The 21,593-nt window shown below is 37.9% G+C and overlaps 1 protein-coding gene across 1 annotated transcript; it reads right to left on the reverse strand.

Annotated features, from left to right (window-relative positions):
* Positions 1–5,526: 5,526 nt before the first annotated feature.
* Positions 5,527–21,042, reverse strand: dgat1b (diacylglycerol O-acyltransferase 1b). Its single transcript, XM_084385044.1, has 17 exons — positions 20,559–21,042; positions 18,190–18,277; positions 17,180–17,220; positions 15,840–15,925; positions 15,192–15,244; positions 14,547–14,652; positions 12,583–12,711; positions 11,343–11,414; positions 10,206–10,309; positions 9,777–9,815; positions 9,641–9,682; positions 9,516–9,560; positions 9,249–9,361; positions 8,957–9,022; positions 8,680–8,767; positions 6,775–6,837; positions 5,527–6,585 (listed from the first exon to the last, which is right to left on the reverse strand). Exons 1-17 carry the CDS (start codon positions 20,765–20,767, stop codon positions 6,421–6,423), a joined length of 1,509 nt encoding a protein of 502 aa, XP_084241170.1. The 5' UTR covers positions 20,768–21,042; the 3' UTR covers positions 5,527–6,420.
* Between the last annotated feature and the right edge of the window lie 551 nt (positions 21,043–21,593).

The raw sequence follows: 21,593 nt of genomic DNA on the forward strand, positions 1-21,593 counted from the left end.
CGAGCCTGGGACAGAAGGTACCTCCTGGTCAAAATCTCCATGGAGAGCCTTCCAGGGGAGATACCAGGTCCACACAAACAGTACTTGGGCTGGCCAAAATGGAGCTACTAATGTTAGTCGCAGCCCCTCCTGACGGACCCTCGCCAGAACTCCCAGGAGCATAACGATAGGGGGCAAGGTGCACAGACGCAACCTCGGCCACATCTCTGCATGGCATCCAGCTCTAGATGAGCTGGAGGATAGAAAGAGAACCAAAGGGTACAGTGGGTTGACTCCTAGGAGGCAAACAAGTCCTCTTCCACCTGGTCAAATTCTGCAATATGGACTCCACTACTTGAGGGTAGAGTCGCCAATTACCAGGACTCAGTCCCTGCCTCAACAGGATGTCTGCTCCCATATTGTGGTGTCCTGGGATGTAAACTACCCACAGGGAGAGCAGTTTAAATCTGCCCAGAGCAGGATCTGCTGCACCAGCCTGAACAGGGTGCGCGAATGCATCCCACCCTGGTTATAATTTAGGTGACTACTGATGTACTGTCCGTCCGCACCAACACATGGTAGCCACTGAGATCTGGGAAGAGTCTTAGTGCTAAAAAGACAGCCCTTGTACCAAGATTGTACCAAAAGAGATGAGGGGCTTCCCCAAAGAACCTGGACTGGGCAACATCCATGACATTGACCCAGCCCGTGAGTGAGGCGTCCATTGTAATGACGACGACAAAATGCCCCTATGGGATTCAAGGTAACACACATGGACTGCTCCATATAGAAAGGGCACAAAGTACTTGACGTACGCCCTTAACATGAACATGGATTTTAGAATGGGATAGACCCCTTGTTTTGAGCTACCATGGCATGTGAGTGAAACGTCTGTCGTGATGACAACAGGATCTGCTGCTAACGCTGTGGTGCCAGATACCACAGGACACCTTCAGGGGTCTTGTAGAGTCCATGCCTCTGCAGGTCGGCGCTGTTTTGGCAGCACGAGGTGGACCGACAGCATATTAGGCAGATGGTCATAATGTTTTGGCTCATCTGTGTAAATTAATTGCAAAATTTGTTTGCCAAAACAATGGTTTGAAATGTGTTTGTTATCCTTTACATTGTTTCTGTTTCATAAATAGTTTCGTTTGATAGCAACATGTTTTAATGTTTAAATTTAGCTGGAAAACATATTGCTGTTCATTGGCAGGTTCCATCGTGACAACTTACTCCATATAGTGGGACAAACATTTTGGTCATAAATTCAACATGGATTTTTTCCCCCTCTGAATTATAACAGTGTAAACATCCAATTCAGCTTTTTTGTTACCCAGACTTTAATGTGCTTATACAGAAATTGACTTAAAAATAAACCTACATTGTAATGTAGTGTAAGGCTGAGTGAATATGGGTGGAACTCTTTACTACACTAATACATCAGTAGTCCCTTTAAAGGTATACTTGTAAATTGAATGTGAGACAATGCCCTTCATCATCACAGTATGGTAATCCCTTTCTGATACAAGGGACTCATCAATATGCTAATTAAGGACTGTTTGGACAATCCAGGCACAGGATGGTTCTGTCTTGGGAGGTAGAGTCGCTTGCACCCCTAAAACACATCTGTGCAATTTGCTACACAGGACAAATTATGTTTGGTGTCATCTTGTTAGTTTATAAACTGAATTCAATTGTGGTGAACTTAATAGACATGTTAAAGTATCCTAATGTACAGTATAGGTACTATTGCTATAACACATATTGAGAACAAGATGTTAATTTTCTTCTCCCCCTATTGATCAAAACCACCCATTTGCCTTCAGGTTTATGGTCTTTGCTTTCTTGTCAGTTGGTTTTGGTGTTAGTATTCCACTCATGGTTAACAATGCTTCGCTCAGGGTATAAGAAGGAAAGGTAACTGTTAATCTAGGCTGCCACTCATGCCGTTCCCACACACTGGTGTGTAAGCTCACAAAAAAGGCAGTTTCTCTTCCTCTTCTGCACAGCATTAATTGTCAACTAAGTTTTTCTAAGTTGTTCCATTCTATTTAAACATGTAACTTAAATAACGTTGCCTGCTTTAAAGGCTTTGAAAATATTTCCTTTTACCACTGATAATGCTGGAAGCTAAAGTGATTGTAACTTTTGTTATCAAAATGTTCAGGTTAAATCCTACGTTTTCTGATCAGTTCTAAGAAAGACTTTTACTTTCAAAGAATAAGAGGTTAAAGAATATCAACAACTATAATGGAGTCAGAATAATTATATGGAGTCAAATTAATTATGCTCGTCAACTGCTTTTTTGGTTCCGATTATTGGTTCAAAATAGCAGCATAGCTTCCAGCCTTACAGTAAAAAAAATCACTGGAGGTAAAAATGTGACAATGCATTTAAAATAGTAATTAGAAATGAGGTGCCCATTGGTGAAATGAGGTTTCCATTGAAAATGAAACACACTGCAGACATCTTTAAACATAATAGCCCCTTTAAAGATAATAGGCACTGAATGAGTCCAAAAACAAAGATAAACACTCTTATTAAAGGACTATTCATGTATTAGATGCTTGATTAGAAAGATGAAAGAATTTGTGTGGTTTAAAACTTTATTGTGCTTAATATTTTAACCACTGTTTTTGGCTGCCTGGCAGAATTTCACAGGGAATGAACGTCTTGAATACAGGCCAATTATCTGCTGAGTGCTGAACTGTATAACATATAGCTGAACACAGGGTACCTTTTTCAGAGTGGAAAAAACGTCATCTCCTCCCTGTAGGATAATACATCAATGTCCAGTGTCTCTGTTTCTCTTCTGGTGCAGCAAAAGAATTGACAGTTCCGTCAGAGCCCTGGAAATGACCCACGCGCCTCGAGTCATCTTACCAGAGGTGAATAAAAATAGGAAAGAAAAATAGATATGAACAGTCCAACCAGCAATCACCACACCGTAACATTGTTTGTTAACAAATATTAATGCTTCATTCACGTGCTATCAGAATTCTTGTAAATACGAGTTTCCTAGTTGAAGATTGGACATGAACGCCCTCTCAACCCAGCTAGAAATGTTTTAAGAAATGTTATCCCACAACATTCTTATAAAGTTTTTAGCAGGAATTTTCCCAGCGGGCACTGGACGTCGACAACCCCACAAATAGCATTACCAGCTTCACTTACTAGCCAAATTGACTTCTTATTATAAGAGTTCTTATTGAGAATAAACAGGAGGTTTAGATGTTTCGTTAAATGTTTCGTTTGGAGTCACTATTATGGTGATCGGTGTTCGCTTTAGTTGATCTCTTTAATATTAGTTTTTCTCTGGCTGCTGTAATTGTTAATACATTAAATAATGTTAACATATGAGACCTTATTGTAAAGTGTTACCAGCATTTTTAATTCCTGTGTCTATTAGACTCACTTACTGTAGACATTAGGCTTAAGCCTAGACTAAAATGCATGTTTGAGCTGTTTTAACTAAAAGAAACTTGCACAGACATTTCTTAAAATATTTCAGTGCCATAGTTTTCTCATAATCTCAAGATGCAAACCGAAATGTATTGTTCTAAGGAACATTTATAAAAGCTACTTAAATGTCATAATTGAACTAAAGCCAGAACTAAGCCCTGTCTGTGAAACTAATCAGCATATGAATCTCAACAATGGTGACATGCTTCATGCTGCAGTGCATTCTGGGAGCCATGGATGAGGCACCCAGAATACACTGCAGCATGAAACATGTCACCATTATTGAGATTCATACACTGAATCTCGATGTCTAGTCTAATAGGGTGGATGAAGGGCAGAACAATTGCTGTTGTGACAGGTAGGCCTATGCTCAATTAGTTTTTTCCCCCAACAGCTACATCGCCTTGTCTTGTCGTTAAAGTAGTGCATATTTGCTATATAGCATAAATATTGAGTTGTATGATTTATACACAGCGTGTGTATTATTTTATACAATTGCATGTATTTGACCATCTAGATAGCGCAATGTATGTTTATAAATGTTGTCAATGAATGGGACAAAATTTTATTCAAAATTAAATATTTGTACAAGATTTTTAAGAAATAAGCAAGAATAAACGCGTCCTTCATCTTTCCTATTTCCGACAACAAGCACTTGAACGCAACAAGCTTGTAATCAGGACTTCAGAAGTGGGAAGTAGGAAATTTCAGAGAGGCTAGCACATGAAGACAGTATTATTACTTCACTATACCGTTCAAAAGTTTGGGATAGGTACGATTTTTAATGTTTTTGAAAGAAATCTCTTATATGCTCACCAAGGCTACATTTATTCTTGGCAAAACTACATTTTCAGCAGCCAAATGCTGTACTCACGCCATGTTGTAACACTATCAATGCCAATATGATGTTGTGTTCACGCCATGTTGTAACTGCGAGATTTCAACTTGTAAAAAGCGTTCACGTCCTCTCTAGACAACCTCTAGAGCTCATATTAAAGCTTGTAAGATGGGAATTTTCTGAGAGCTTGACGAGGTCTTGAACACTTTTTACAAGTTGTATCTCGTAATTACGACATGGCGTGAATGCACCCATCATCAGAGTCACATGATCCTTCAGAAATGTTTGTCAGCGTTTCAAGCTCAAAATTATGGCATTTATTTTAAATAGAAATCTTTTATAATATTATAAGTCTTTATTGTCAGTGACTTTATTGTACCTTATTGTAAATTGTCAATGTAGCCTCCCAGATAGCACACGTACATTACGGAGATGTCTATTTGATGTGCGTGTTTACATCTGGAAGATGTGTTTGCTCATCTGCAATACATCTATAGGACGTTTCCTTTCAGATGTCAAATATACGTTTAGAAAATGTCTTAAAGATGTAATGATTTAGAATGTATGTTAAACTGACATCTTAAGGATGTCTATCAGATGTTAGTAAACAGCAGATGCTTTCCAGATGACGTGATATTTAACAGAAATCTTGCAGACATACGTGTGCTATCTGGGTAATGCATCCTTGCTGAATAAAAAATTCTTCAAATCTAACTGACCCCAAACTTTTGAACGACAGCAAACCTACAATAGCTACATTTATTGTAATAAACATTAGTCCAAAGTGGGAATGTTTTAAACTTGATAGTAGTTGTTTAGCTAAATAAACAGTGACATACAGGCTACAGCATTGATTTTCTGCGCTGTAATCATTCTTCGGCCATTCCAATCTCTTGTATGTATGGCAATGTATACTAAACAGATCGCAGCACAGCAAAGCACTATCAAGCCTATTAGATAGCAAAAGCTCTTGAAGTGCGTCTGTTGCACTGCGGCAAACACGATAGGATGTTCATACAATATGACCCGTGGCTATTATAAGACTTATCTCCAAAGCCATTTATCACAAACTTGCACTGATTGTGAGGATCTGGCACCCTCATCATGTGAGGACAAATTGCACTGGAAGGGCCTGATCTGTGAAAAATATCACACTGCGAGATTACAATGCATCCGGTTCTCTCCAGTGAATACAATTACGCTTGATAAATGCCTCCACAAAAACAAATAATGGTGCCACAGTAGCATCATTTGCAGGGTTGTTTATTCTCAACAGTCCCCACAGGGTGGCGCACTTTTGATGAGTAGGTACCATAATGCCGACAATGGAGCGCAGATGGCATCTCAACAGTGTACTGTACAACAGTTAGATACACAAAAATGCAATTCAATATAATTTAAAACATATAAAAGATGGAAATAAAAATAATGGACGTAACATTTAGGATTTAACAAACATTTTCTCTCTCATCCCTTTGCAAAAAAACAATCACGTCAGCAATTAAAGTGTCTGGCCGCATGTGGCTTTTAAAATATAGCCTATTCATTAAAAAAAAAAAACACACATTTCTGTCTGTACATAATCTCTTTACATATTGCATCGCATTATGTAGATTTATGGACTGGCACTTAAAAAGAACAACAACACATTTGTATAGTAGACCTTAATGTTCGTTTAAGGAGTTTTCACAATATTTTTTGAACTGTAAGAAAATGTTAAAATGCTAATAAAGTGACAGGACACGGACCTGAGTGTGAGAAAGTCCTACTAGTAATGCATGTAACATACCATCAAATAATATGTCCAGTTTCATTTAGTGAAGTTAAAACAAGCACTTGACACCTGTAGAGTCATATTCAGAACCCTAAAGACTCTTGTGCATTTCTAGTTAGAGTTCTAGGCAAGATTTGCATAGATTGGCTGTTGTAATTGTTCATAAAGGTCTAAAAACAGCCTAGAGCTGAGAATTTATTTGAAGACTTCATGGAAACCTGACTGTACCGGGAATCTTCAACTGTATCAATGTACTCCAGCATGTACCACTGCAGTATGTAGCCTATAGTCTTACAGCAATATTTCGAAGGGTAGCTGCTTAGCCGAGTTCACGATCAAACTCAGCCGATCGGGCTTTATAGTGTGATTACAGAGCTTCAGTGACTGTCGGGTCATCCTGGTTGTGGGTGACGTAGTAGTCATGAACATACATCAGAACTGCGATAGGTTGACCAATAATGAGTGAGAGCCACACGGCAGCATTTCCATAGTTTCCCCGAAGAAACCTGGCCACAAACCATGCCAGTGGGAGCTGAAATAAAGAACTGTTTTATTGTAAACTGAAAAAGGTACTATGTATCGATATAAAAAAGATTGCATTCATTTCATAGCTCAGCTACCTGCTTAGATGATTATCACAAACATAATATATGGTTTTCTTATGCACGAATGCATGACCATAAATGCGTAATTTTTGAATGTAAAGATTAAATATTTATACCTGTGCCATCATGCCCATAAATGCCCACAGTCTGAACATCCTGAGTGGGACACTGACCAGGTACTGCAGACAGAAAGAGAGATATATATACACATTAAACACCTTAAACTCCCGAGTGATGGATAGGTAAGTGTTTCTAAAAGGATTTAGTTTTGCGCATTTTTTATTTTTTACATTTATGCATTTTAAACCTGCAGTTTAGAGAACAAGGAAGTTATCAAAGCCAACTCACAGAGGAAGCGAGTCCCCAAAAAAAGGGTGTGGCCTGGTTAAGCTGCGTTAGTAATGTGTTGAAACTCGTGGTTATAGTAAGGGGAATGACATTTCCAAAACTCGTTCAAAGCAGTTGACCAATCACAACACACTGGTCCAGCCAACCAATCAGAGCACATTGTGCTTTTCGGAAAGGGGGGCTTCATAGAGACGGTAACTGAACAGAGCGTTACTGACAGACTGGAAAAAGAAGTGCTGCAACAATGTAAAATATGTGAAAAATACTGTTTTTTTGAACATTAAAGCCTGAAACCTATTTTAGTAGACCCCAAAAACAAAATCAATACTTTGTAAAAGCGCATAATGTGTCCTTTTTAAATCCTAAAGAGTGATGTATGAAACTTTGTCAGGTTATATGAAGCTGATAACTTCCCATAATAACACCATCAAATATTGATTAAGCACTGAAGGGTTGAGCACTGCTGTTGCGTCCTTTAACCAGGTTCTTAACCTCTATTGAACTCCAGGGGTCTTGGAACACTGGCCTTCCTGTTACCCCTCACTAAATCATCTTTACAGCTCCAGTTTTAGATATTCCTGAGATGAAACTTCACTCTCCATCTGAGCTTTCTGAGTCATTACTGTGATCCTGGGTCCGGTTCTGAGGTGCCTTGTGAAGGTCAATGTTTTTTAATAAGACGGTTAAGAATACTATCTGCCTGCACCTGCGGATTGGACACATCTTCCTCTCTGATTTCTCTCTCTCTCTCCCTTCCCCCAGCTCAGCTCACAGCTTATCACAGAGAACAGCAGCCTGATAGGAGCCTGTTCTTCATCTTCCTCATCCCTCCGTTCTGACCTTCATCTCCTCTGAAGAACGGTGGCTACCAGCCAAACGCCGGGCACCTGCTTCTGAGTCAGGGAAATGAGACGACGCCTCGGGAGTGGGGAACATCTAAAATTTTACAAATTATTCTAGAAACCACAGCTGCTTCAAAGAACAGCTGCTTCCCGCAATGCTCAAAGGTCTCCAATTTTATTTGATTTCTTTTATAAATTTGAGTACATTTATGTTTTTTTTTAGTTGATTTGATTTGATTTATTTTGGATTTGACAGACAACATAATCCAAAGGATAGCATGTTAAAGTGTGAACACTTATTTCCAACATGGTCCTCGGTGTCAGAACATTTAACACATAACAAAGACTTATTGCAGGACAAAGACAATCATCATCATCATAATTTTTTTTTAAGTGAAGATTCAGTTTTAAAATTCTTTCTTATAACTCAGCTTCATATAACTGACAAATGATATTTAACATTGTATAATTTTGTCTAAAAAAAAAAAAAAAAAAAACACTAACAACTAAAATCAATTGTTTAAATGTTACAAGTGAATTTTCAAGATTACATTTAAAAATATAATAGTGTTTTTTACGATTAACTTTAAGTGAGCAGTACATAATGGTTTTTGGCAGGGGAGGTATTTTAATGACATTAATAGTAAAATATTCAAAGTAAACACACTAGCTTCTGAAATATTACTGTGTATTGATTTTGCTTATGAGAAGTAGCACTTTTCTAAAATGAGAATAATTCACACAGGTTGTTACCCTGCTTAGACTGTTAACTTTAATTTGCCATGACCCGACAGAATATTTAAAACAGTGTGTGATTTATGCACATCTCACCTCGTGAAAAAAAGCAGAGGCGAAAAATACAGCTGATTGGCTCAGTAACTTGCCAGCACCTCTTCGCATCAACGGCTTGTAAAAGTGTCTTTGAAAACAGGAGAGAGAAGCACATAAACTCACAGCCAGTCTGAACTATAAATAACCATATATTTCTTGTGGACAGATCACATTATAGTCTCTCTTCATTATGGTCTCTGTGAGTTTTACTGTGTCGTATTTCATCTCGCCTCCCAACAGCTGTCTGCGGTCTCTTTCAAAACCCCTGTTCACTCACCGGAGACACCACTTGTGCACAGGAATATTCCAGTTTTGCCAGAAGTATGTTATCGTCTCGGAGTTCCTAAAAGAAACACAGTGTCACAATCCATCTGAGACTAAAACTCTACGTACAGTGTGAAATGGAAGTGGAAGAGGGAGAGATGGCGCATATAAACCAGATTGACTGCATTCAAAGCCCATCAAACGCAGTACGGTGTGGAAGTGGTACCCCCCCCTCGCCGCTCAAATAAAGCTTTTACTAAGAGAAATAACTGTAAAGACATCCAAAAGAAGATAACATCACTCACCACCAGTCACGGTAGAATTCCCGATCTCCAAACCTCAACAGCTCAGCCACAAAGTTCATTGAGGAATGGAAAAACGAGTAGAAGAAAATCAACCAGAGGAGATGGTTGGGCACCTAGTATAAAAATAGATAGCAGTATTTACTCCATAATTTGTTTCATGCTTCATTTCTTTCATCTAAACAACACCGATGTAAGCAAAAATCGGAACACAGGATTGTGTTTCTATTCTGAGAAGGAAACATTGACCTTAAAGTTTGTTTAACTTACTGCCAGTCTAAGCAGACGCTCTGTCATTCTAGAGTAGTCCATTTCCTGACAAAAATGAAAAATAGAATTAAAACGTGCTTGTTCTTAAAGCACTGAAAAACAGAAGATAAAGCACATGAACACACCTGCAATGGCTTCATTGAACTTCGAATGATTGGCACCATCCACTGAAAGACAATAAAAAGAACATTAGATATGAAATGTCTCACAGACATGAAAATTGAGGCTTGATGTGATTACCAAATGCACTGTGATGCTTACCTGCTGCGTTAAACCAACCAATAACTGTGTGAGGAGAAACTGTAACAGACAAGCGAAACTGATTTTAATTTCTCACTAAATATAAAACTAAAATGTTAACAATAGAAGCGTGTGTGTGTGTATGTGAGAGAGTGTGTGTGTGTGAATTAAATTTGTAATTTGCCACAGCTATAAAAGAAAGTAATGCTCTAACAAGAAGCACTTTCATAAATAAAAATTACCCTCATATATTCCTGCCATGACTCCCGGCAATTGTGTGCAAACAATAAGCTAATTCCTATGATTTATTGCCATTTGCAGATTTAGGCAAGAATGCAATATTCACACAATAAACAAGTCATAATATACTATGAACAAATCTGGAAGCACAACTTATCAATATAAAGAACTGTCGATAACGTCAGGAATATGTCCAAGCCAATCGCCTACCATCTCAAAGAGCCTCCTGAAGAGAAATCCCATTCGGATGGATTCGGAGCGGGGAAAATTGAGCTCATAGCACAGGGTTGGAGCAAAAACAAAATAATACACATCTGAAAAAAAGAAAAGAAAAATAAGTCAAAATACTAACTACATGTTCTCAGGTCATAGTATTTGACACTGACAAAATTATTGCTAGATATCATGAAAATAAAATAAAATCTTTAATTATGATTGGAAATAACAATGACTGTGTAAGCATCTGTGTCTAACACTATTCTGTATTTCAACAAAGCAGAACTATGAAATTGTATTGCCTTAAAGCGATAGTTCACTTTGAAATAAATTTTTGATATGTTTTAGCTTACCTCAAGGGCATCCAAGATGTAGGTGTCTTTGTTTCCGCAGTAGTTTCAATTTTGATATTTTTAGGTCAAACCGTTCTTGTCTGTCAGTCATATAATGCAGGTCGATGGTCACTGTCTCAAAACACAAGCACAGAGTCCAAATTAAAACATTCCCCATCGTCCAAATGAAACAATTCCCCATCATAAGTACACATTGATGGCCTAAGACACGAAACGAGCGGTTTGTGTGAGAAAACGAACAGTATTTATATCATTGTTATCTCTTGAAAACAGCACACGTCCAAATGATCTGACGGCGCGGGCGGGTATAGATATAAACATAGATGTCGCCTTGGCTACTGCAGTTCATTGGAACGAAACCGTAGCCAAGCGACATCTATGTATATATCTATACCCGCCCGTGCCGTCAGATCATTTGGACGTGTGCTGTTTTCAAGAGATAACAACGATATAAATACTGTTCGTTTTCTCACACAAACCGCTCGTTTAGTGTCTTAGGCCATCAATGTGTACTTATGATGGGGAATTGTTTCATTTGGACGATGGGGAATTGTTTTAATTTGGACTCTGTGCTTGTGTTTTGAGACAATGACCATCGACCTGCATTATATGACTGACAGACAAGAACGGTTTGACCTAAAAATATCAAAATTGAAACTACTGCGGAAACAAAGACACCTACATCTTGGATGCCCTTGAGGTAAGCTAAAACATATCAAAAATTAATTTCAAAGTGAACTATCCCTTTAAATAAAATTTAAGCCATACTGTAGCTTACCCCTGAGAGAGAGATTTCCTGGATAAGACACTTGTAAATGCATTCCACTGGATGCAGATTGAGTTGATGGACCTAAAAACAAAGGAATTTTTAAAGAAATTAACAAATCTGCTTCTAATATCAATTAAAACTGACGTTCAGCTAAAGAATAAGAACATTTACTGCAAAACATATTGAACTCTCGACCAAACCCCAAGGACATAAATAAAATGATCACTATTAATCCTATAACCTGTCCCTCCAGGATTTTGCAATCTTGCAACTGCAAGAATTAAAGGGATAGTGAAAATTTAGTACAAATAAATAAATGTAGTCATCATTTACTCTCCCTAAAGTTGTTCAAAACCTGTATGAGTTTCTTTCTTCTGTTGAACACAAAAGTTGATATTTTAAAAAATGTTAGTAATCAAACAGTTGACAGTAGCCATTGACTTCCATAGTAGGAAAAAAAAAACTATGGAAGTCAATGACTACAGTCAACTGTCTGGTTACCAACATTCTTTAAACTATCTTCTATTGTGTTCAACAGAATTAAGAAACTCATACAGGTATCGAACAACTTGAGGGAGAGTACATTTTCCTTCAGCCTTTTTTCAGCACAAACATCACATTGTTCACTGCAGAACGATCGCCAAAATTCACAAAGACCAGGAACAATTTTTATGGATGGTGCACCCTCATCACAGGGGATGGAACAATGTCCATAGAGCAACATAGTGTTTATTATAGCTAATAGGGGGCGACAAAAATGTCATCACAGTTTTGGCCATATAGTGCACTAAATATATTAAACTAGCAATATACAGTACTGTGCAAAAGTCTTAGGCATGTTAATTATATCTTAAGTCAGTTATATATATCTTTTGCTGTAGTGTGTCAATAGGAAATATCAGTTTACATTTCCAAACATTCTTTTTGCCATTAATTGTAATAATCCAGTGAGATTTCTGTATGCACAAGGAATCTCACAACAGCCGGTATGATCTGATCTCACCATAACCGAGTCCGTCTGTGATTACATGAAGAAACAGAAAAAACTGAGACAAACTAAATCCAGAAGAACTACGGGAACGTCTCCAAGATGCTTGAAGAAACCTTCCTGCAAAGGGGGGGGGGGGGGGGGGGGGGGGGGGAGTATTAACATGCCTAAGACTTTTGCACAGTACTGTATATGTATTTCGTACCCTTCATATTGCTCTCTGCACGTAATATTTGATGAGGAGTGGATGTATTTACTCACATGAAAGAGATCTGGAGAGGGTGCGGGCCTTTGCTTGTGTTCTTTCTCTGCACCACCTGTTAACATCTTTATACGAGTACAATTTCAAAAACAGGATGGTGTAGATTCCTAAGGCAAACGCCCCTCCGACTGCATAAAGAGGACACAATGACAGAAACACGCTATTAGAAAGAACTATTCTGCATAAACAGAACTCACCACTTCCTTTTAATACCTGGAAATAGGAACACAAGAGGTTTGTAATGCAAATACACTTCCATCACAACACCGCAGCATGTCCCCTTTCAATAGTTCATAACTTATAGTCACATGACCCAGCACGTCCAGACTCATAGCCCATCACCACTCTAGCGTGCACAGAGCTGGCTCACATTCAAATGCTCCCTCCAACACTGCTTTATCAATAGCAGCCATATGTTGGGTGGAAATGGTCCATGCAGGGGCTCTGGAGTGCGTCTATGCCCTAGAGAGATGGACTCAAGGGCTGTAGGACCAGCAGAGGCCCCGACGGCCTGTGAAATGACCTGGCTGTCTGGTACAGGAGCAGTGTGTACAGTACTAGGCTGACAGATGGAGGCACATTTTCACCTCCCGTAGTGCAAACAGATGAGAGCGGACAGAAGAGCCAGTGAAAGTTGTGGTATGGAGAGGAGGAAGTGAGGGATTATATTTCCTACAAAAATGCATCATTATATTGCCTCTGAATTCAGGTTTGAAATTTGAAATGGCTAAATATATCAGTCTATCACTAAACACGACACAATGAGGGTCAGACTCAAACCTGCATTTACTGCATGAGCACCACAGATAATCATTAGGCTGTGGCTCTGATCCAACAATGTTTTGATACTGCAAAATACTGCTCTATATAGTATTGTGAATAAAAATACAATTCACATTCCAGCTGGACACATGGGATCTGAATGCTGGTATAAAGGTGGATTAGTTCAGTCTGTAATTTATAATTTGCTTGTGCCCAATCCTTTCTGCTGGATCACCTGATCACATGATAGGCATATTATAGTCGAAATTAATTCATTAAATTAATTAAGATCATTAAAATGATCTTCTATTTGTGCTGATGCTTATCCAGAAAAAAGTGAATGAATACATTTGAGATGCATTTCTTTATTCTGATATTCGATTTCTACACTATTTTGAATAAGTTAATAAAACACTAAAAACTAAAATCAATAATTTTAAATGATACAATTGAAGTTATAGTATTCATTTATATATATTTAAAATAATAATATACCACAATATTATAATTTACAGTATACTGTATCAGTATGCAATATATTACAGTATTTCATTTTGATATCGGCTAGAGATCTCAAATATGATTTTAACTCTTTCCCTGCCAACGTAAAAAAAAGAAAAAAAAAGAAGAGTTTTTTGATCATTTTGATCATATATATATATATATAAACACTTTATTCTAGATTTATGCATTCTTTTATTATCAACTCTTGAATGTGGGTAAGTTTCATAAAAAAAGCTAAATTTTAAACAAATATCTGAGAAAATTACGTTTTCGTCAAAGACTACATCCGGATCAAATTTAGAACGATGATCAAAACATAGTGTCCATCAACACCCCTAATGCTTGCACGGTCCTATAGCTAGTCCTGGGTAGACATTTCATTTGGTAGTTTTGATATATATGCTTTTTAATGTTGGTGATTGCGTTATTTTATGATATGGCTGGTTTCTGCATCTTCTTCGCATGTGTTTTGATCAGGAGATTCAGTACTCTTTCAGAAGAGTTTATACGCCCCCTTCCGTATAAAAGCGAAAACACGGAAAGCCGGAAAATTCCATCATTGGCGGGCAAGCGTTTTCTCGCAAATGATGGAAATTTTCGTCAATGGCGGGGAAAGAGTGTATGTGTTTGTGTAAGTATTGTGTCGTATTATGTACACAATGCACCATGAAAGTGTGTGTATAATGTACAGTCTCACCTGGTGTAATAGATGGCAGCTTCAACACAACAACCATCGGAAAACATAAGACGACTGTTAAAATAAAGATGTAGATCAGCAGGCCGACCTTCTCACTGATCAACCCCTGGAAAACACACCAAAGAGTCAATTATAACATGTCTGATGACAACACAATCAGACCAAACAACAAAAACACACACAGCCAAGCACTATAATCACGAAACACAGATATCAAAACACAAATCGCCTAGATAATAACATAATCTGACAAATTAAGAAATGACATAAAACAACCAAAGCCCCAGGAACATAAAACAGATGTTTTTGCACATAAAAATGCCCTACACTTAATTTTTTTATGCAAGTCTTACACAACATCAGCAAAATGCCTGAACTGTTTATAAGTTCATTCAGTTTCAATTCAGCCAGTTGAGTAAATGTGCTGATACTCAGTTCACATTTGCAAGCTCTCTCAAATATGTCAGGGTTTTTAAAACGCAATGAATCAAATTCGCCCTCTAAATTGAACTCTTCACAACCCCTCAATGTAATTTCAAACGCCAAATTATACTATGTGAAGTGACTGAACCCTTGCATTTTTATGACAATGGCTTTATTCATTATGATAAACAGATTAAACGTAGAAATGGCTTTTGAACTCACCATGGCTAGTTTCCTCTCTGTGTACAATGCCACGAGTATAAAAACATTAGAAACTGCAAGAAACAAATTGTTATGATGTCAAATATGATCATATTTCAAAAAACAAATGCAAGTTTTAGTAATAAAAGAATTTTTGCAGCCTGTAATGAAACAGACAAGGGTAAAAATTATACCCTCAGGATGAACCTTACAACAGGGCAGACGGCCAGAACACACACACACACACACACACACACACACACACACACACACACACACACACACACACACACACACACACACACACACACACACACACACACACACACACACACACACACACACACACACACACACACACACACACACACACACACACTGTACAATCACACCACATGCTACAAACAAGATAAAATCGCAACATAAAGACTTAGGGTTAAAAACAATTATACTTCTCTGTCTTTGATAACATGCAAAATGATACACAAAATCTACATTTAAGCAGATTAACACAGGGAGTATTTTGACAATTTTCAAATCAAACAGGCATTGTCTGAATATGTGGGAGTGTTCTCTGCCAGCCTGATTTTAATAATGCCCCTGTGTCTGGAAAACAAAATAATAGACCAAAGGGGGAAATATATGCTAAGCTCCCCTTAAAATACATACCAATGACCAGGCATGCAGCAGGCCAGCTATAAGGGTCCTTGAGGAACAATGACACCACTTCAATGGGGTCCACTAAAATCCCATACCTACAACACAAAAAAAATGGATGTGAATTACAAAACAGACATGTTCCCCAAACCTTTACACATCTGACGCAACATATGTTTATTCCTGCATTCGTCCCTTGTTCTGAACCTCAGATATTTGCGGCGGTTTCAGCGGGCAGCTGTATACATACTGTCTGCAAGCAGCAGTGTGCAACATGATGACAGCATATGGTTCCCTCAGCATGGGGTTTAGTGTTTCATTCCAATCAGGGAGAGGAGGGCCTGTACACTTATCAAACAAACCCTATAGACTCATCTTCATCTGCATGACACTCAAAACACAGAGAGCAGAGAATGCGTTTTAACACTTTTGTGTTCATTCGACACCTACTCAATGGGGAAGTTGGAGATAAAGGTCAGTTGTAAACGTTTAAGGACCGCATTCTGGTGTATGTGCCCTTTTGTGCAAGATGAATGATTGATATTAAAATCAAGTATGTACTGTATATTGATATTGTCAATTTTAAGATCAAATAATTGGTCTCCCATTTTTAATTCATTAAAGTCGCAATTAAATGGAAGTAGCGACGCCGACATACCCTTTCTTCCATATTGTGTCATATATCCGAGTAAAACAGATCAACAGATTTGAGTTAAGAGTTATGACATTTTGATTAAAAATTACAAGGCCAAAAAAAAAAAAAAATCCTGGATGAGTCATTCAATAGATAGGGTGAAATTTCACTTCGTGCAGACTTTAAAGGTTGTATCAGTGATTTCAGGCCCAAACATAAATTATCACATTCATCTAATCTTTCCTAACGATCCGCTAGCTGTCCGCCCCATAAGCATGCCGTCAAAAAAACGCGTCTCTGTAGGCAGCCTAGGCTCTGAGATCTGCACACAAAAGCAGTTGGTTTCACCACCACTCAAAACCAAAACAAATAGTGTTCCAACCAATCGCCGACAGGGGTGGGTGTTGTGAGGTTTTCGCGTGCAGCCGTCATAGGCAGCCGTGCACGAGCACAAAACCTCACAACACCCACCCCTGTCGGCGATTTGAGTGGTGGTGAAACAAACTGTTTTTGTGTGAAGATCTCAGAGCCTAGGCTGCCTACAGAGACGCGTTTTTTTGACGGCATGCTTATGGGGCGGGCAGCTAGCGGGTCGTTAGGAAAGATTAGATGAATGTGATCATTTATGTTTGGGCCTGAAATCGCTGATACAACCTTTAAGCATTCAAACTGTATGTTATGGCTGTTTCAGAAAAAAAAAAAAAGTATGCATACTGACCTTAGAAGGTTTTCCAAGAACAGGCGTGCATTGCTCAAAACCTGCAAAAAAGCAGAGACACACATCCATGAAGAAAACAAATTAAAACCAACACAAGAATACATCACTAATGCTAGCTAACATGTCAGGACAACCAGAATAAAATCTTCCAAAGATCCTTATTCACTGTCTGTACACAGTTTGCAGAGATATATTGAAATTCATGTCCATAAATCCATCCAGAAGACAGACACACTTATTCATACGTACAGAATGAGAAAGAACAATGGATGAAAGGAAAAAAAGTCCGGCTGAAAATATTTGCAGAGGACAAAATTGAGTCGTCTCAAAGCTCACATTAACAGTAAGTTGAAAAGCGTGAATGCATTCTTCACAGTTTTGAAGACAAGGACTTGGCTGGCTGGCCTCCATGTTCAGCTAGTGTTTAGAGAGACAAGCTGTTTGAGCTGTTTATTTTTGGTTCTCACTTGGCATTAAGTGTTTCTCCATAAACAGACATACTAATCAAAGATTCTTCACATGCCACATGACTGCCACACACCATCCGATGTTACTTAAAATGTGTCATCGCAATACAATTATTTCACTAGTGTGGGTTTTCCTGTGTTAAAATTAGGTCTGTTAAGTCCAAAAAGAGATATTTTAGCTTCCATAAGACCTAATGATTGTGCTTATCCATTTCAGACAGAAAGACAAACTTTTCCAAGTAGCTCATTCATTAAATAAACATATACTTTCAGAAACAAGACATATTCAAATAATCCAATGATCTGGGAAGTGGACATCTAAGCAACAAGCTGGCTTCTTTAAAACCATAACAATTTTTTTTTTTTTTTACTTGCATAAGAGGCAGTAACAATTATTAATACTAATCTTTGGCAGCAAGAGGAAGTGTTTATAACCCACACTTATATTTGTGACACAGTTTCACTAGAAGAGTGAGTAGGCAAGTCAAAGCATGTAGTCCAAAAGGGTTCGGCCTTTGTGACTGTTTCAGAATTCAGACTCACCAGCATTACAACACACCAGTTCAGGATGCCTCTGTAATTTTTGAAGCTGCTCGCAGAACTCAGCATTGACTCCTGCAACTTGTGGCAACTATAGGAGGAAATAAAGAAGACATTAACTAAAAACAGTAATGATGATTAAACTATTTAGAATGACATTTTATTGTTCTTTATTTAGATTAATAATTTTTCAATATTGGTATTGAAAGATTGTGTGGATTTCAAGTGCACCGTGAAATCAACTCTGTCTGTGTCTGTAAAGGTGTGAACCAAATTGTGCTATTATAATAACAAAAGAACATTTCTCAGGGTAGATTGCAGGATCTCCAGTGGAATGTTCACACAGTATTGTCTGTAGCCCCTTAGTCTTCATGTATAAAGTTCTGTCCCTTAGACTTTGGGTTAAGATTCTTTGAAGGCAGACATGCTAACATCTCTGCTGAAGAACTTTGCTACACTACTTTAATAAATTCTTCTCCCCCATGAAGAGACATCTAATACATCGGCGAGCCAGCCAAATGACTGCTCAGCCAATTACAGGAAAAGCTAAGTATCTAACTAAAATCCATAGAGTATAATAAGACTAAAGGGCCTTTTTGATTTTTCGCCTGAAATAGCACAATTCGATTAGCGAAAAACGCTACCTTTCAGATTGTGCTACCAGCATCATATTCGTGTGGTTTGAGGCTTTATTAATGTCCATATCTACCATTAAAACAATGCAAATATAGTGTTGGTAGCACAATCTGATTGGTCCGTATTTTTCGTCAGAACACCGGCAATCCGCCGTTTTGGAATGAAAATGAGGCTGAGGTGAGAGAACTAAGATTGGTAATGGTAAGCACACAATTCAAGAACACTCAAGTTTTTGTTGTTGTTTTTAAAAGGGCGTGAACATTTTTAAGTAGGTAGTATAATTATACCTGTAAATATAAGATCTTTGGTATAGAGTGTGGCTCCAAATAGCGAACCTATTTAAAAGCTTTAAAGTTTGGAAGAGACACTCCTCCACCTTGTAAGTTTCATATGTTTATCCTGCTGTTGTTTCTCCTCTGCCCATGACTTTGTTGTTTACCTGGGGATTTAATTTCAAAATGGTGGTCACTGCATGAAATCAGCCTATTGAGTGCAACAGTGCCTGCCCACTTTTTCAGCTGCCTTGGTTCCTGAGATATTTTTACCATAGGGATTTTTTTTAAAGTCTTTGTTTAAGAGTTATAAGCCATGAACCAAACCAACCGGCTATGATTTGAAGCAAAAAAAGTATTTAACAGCTTTAACGAGGGAAAGAACTACAATTTCATGAATCATTGCAATTTACAAAATTGAATTAAAAACAGATAAATATAAAACTAAACATTACTTAAAGGAATAGTTTACCCAAAATTTCAATTCTGTCATAATTTACTCACCGTCAAGTTGTCCCAAACCTGTATGAATTTCTGTCTTCTGCTGAACACAAAAGAAGATATTTTGAAGAATGTCGGTAACCAAACATTTGATGGGTCCCATTGACTTCCATAGTATTTTCCCCCCACCCTATGGAAGTCGATGGGGCCCTTCCACTGTTTGGTTACCCATATTCTTCAAAATATCTTCTTGGGGTGATTTACTTGTTTCTATTCTCTGATTGGTAGATTTCTTTGCAGAATCATAGGAAATGTAGTTCACCAGGAATTACGCTGATAACTTGGTTATTTAAAAAAAAACTTAGCTGACATTTTGGGGGCTGATTGCTTTCAATAAAACATATTCCCTTGATTACCAACATCATAGCTTTGATTACCAACTTCATAGCTCGCAGTAGGTCTGCCTTTGAAAATGTTCTTAACGTTTTTTAAGTTATTTTTCAAAATCAATTCTCCTATGGAGAAAATAAATGTAATTTTCACTTTAGGAACAGACTTTTGCACTCTAAAAACATAAAAGGGGACATGCCCCTCCTCTCAAGATATTGCATATCATTGATCTATTCTCTTTTTTTTCGACAGTAGGCCTATATTTTAATTTTTAATTTATTACATTTTATCCCCCCATAATCCGGAATGTGGTTACATCTCAAATAATTTAGCAGAATTATTTAGCTAATGATCGAGAATCCTGGATTCATCATCTATGTGCAGTTTATTATTTTTTAGTTTTGCTCAATGGAATAGGTTTTCAGGAACTTTCGAATAAGTGAAATGATGGTATTTTGGGTAAAAAGGGGTTAAAAGTGTCCTGTACAGCGCCACATGCACATTGGCGAATCCTGCCTCTCTCTCTCTCTCTGTGCAGTGCACCGTTTTTGTGACTGTTCTCACATTAAATGCCCACAAAACGACAACATCCTACGTTTGTTGCATGACGTCTCGGCGTAAACTACATCTTACCTCATTTTGTCGTAGAGACCGCATTTTCGTTTGTCTTCGTTCAGCGGTGACTGTAAGTTTTTGGTGATAGACTCCCGTGTCTTGGGAAAGGGATCACTGGCTGCTGCGGTCGCGCCGTTTCTGAGTTTCACAGTCTCGCTCTTTGCGTTCGAGATGGTCGCGCGCCTACGATTCCGTGTGATGGGCCGAAAATCATCTTTGTCAATCATGATTCTAGCAAATTTACAGCAAGCCTTCAGCAAACAAATTTAGTAAGTCAAGTCCACGCAGGAGTTGCATTTGGCTCTGCGACCGGAAAAACAAGCTTTTGCGTAAAGCCCTAGTTTTGCAAGCTATTAGACTGACGCAATATGTGTAATAATGCTGCCTGACTCAAACGATTGTGTGGACTTTAGCACGTTTGTTAATAAAATGAGTTTCAGGCAGGTTTAAGACTTTTCCCCCGGATCTAGTTCCGCGTTCATTCTGGCATGTAAAACAACTCGTCTAAGCCAATAGGAGTCAGTAGTGTAATACTGTAACTCTAAGCTGCCATAAGGATCACATTGTGATAGGCTATTTCACACACACACACACACAAAAAAAACATGACCATTCTAAATAATATAAAGAATGAATTGAACAAAAAAAGAGAACATATTTTCTGTTGAAAGAGAACAAATTTACTGTTGAAACTCGAATGACTTTCTTTTCTTAAAAAAAAAAAATGTTATGGACTGCCAGTATTCACTTTATTTGGGTCTTTTTTTTTCAATACAATGAAAGTGAATGGTGATTGGTGACTGAGCCTCCCATTCTGTCTAGCATCTAATTTGGTTTCACATAAAAAAGTCATTCTGTTTTGGAACAACATGCAAGTTAATGAAAACACAACTTTTTTATATATAACCAGTTTCACTACTAAAATCTACTGCATGTTAAAATAATAAATCTGGGATCTTCAAACAGTATAAGGTTTTTTTTCATCTTCCTGTTAATATTTTGACAGGGATAGCTTATAACAAATACCACAATGTTGTAATATAGCCTATTGAA

Source organism: Rutilus rutilus (assembly GCF_951802725.1).
Source record: "Rutilus rutilus genome assembly, chromosome: 17".
Lineage (NCBI taxonomy): Eukaryota > Metazoa > Chordata > Actinopteri > Cypriniformes > Leuciscidae > Rutilus > Rutilus rutilus.

Excerpts from the sequence above, each read along its gene's own strand:
- dgat1b (XM_084385044.1), bottom strand. The coding sequence starts at position 20,767 with ATGATTGACAAAGATGATTTTCGGCCCATCACACGGAATCGTAGGCGC. Across the intron at positions 17,221-18,189 it reads ACTGGTGTGTTGTAATGCTG|GTTTTGAGCAATGCACGCCT; the intron begins GTGAGTCTGAAT and ends GCTTTTTTGCAG. Across the intron at positions 11,415-12,582 it reads CCTCTCCAGATCTCTTTCAT|GTCCATCAACTCAATCTGCA; the intron begins GTGAGTAAATAC and ends CTTTGTTTTTAG.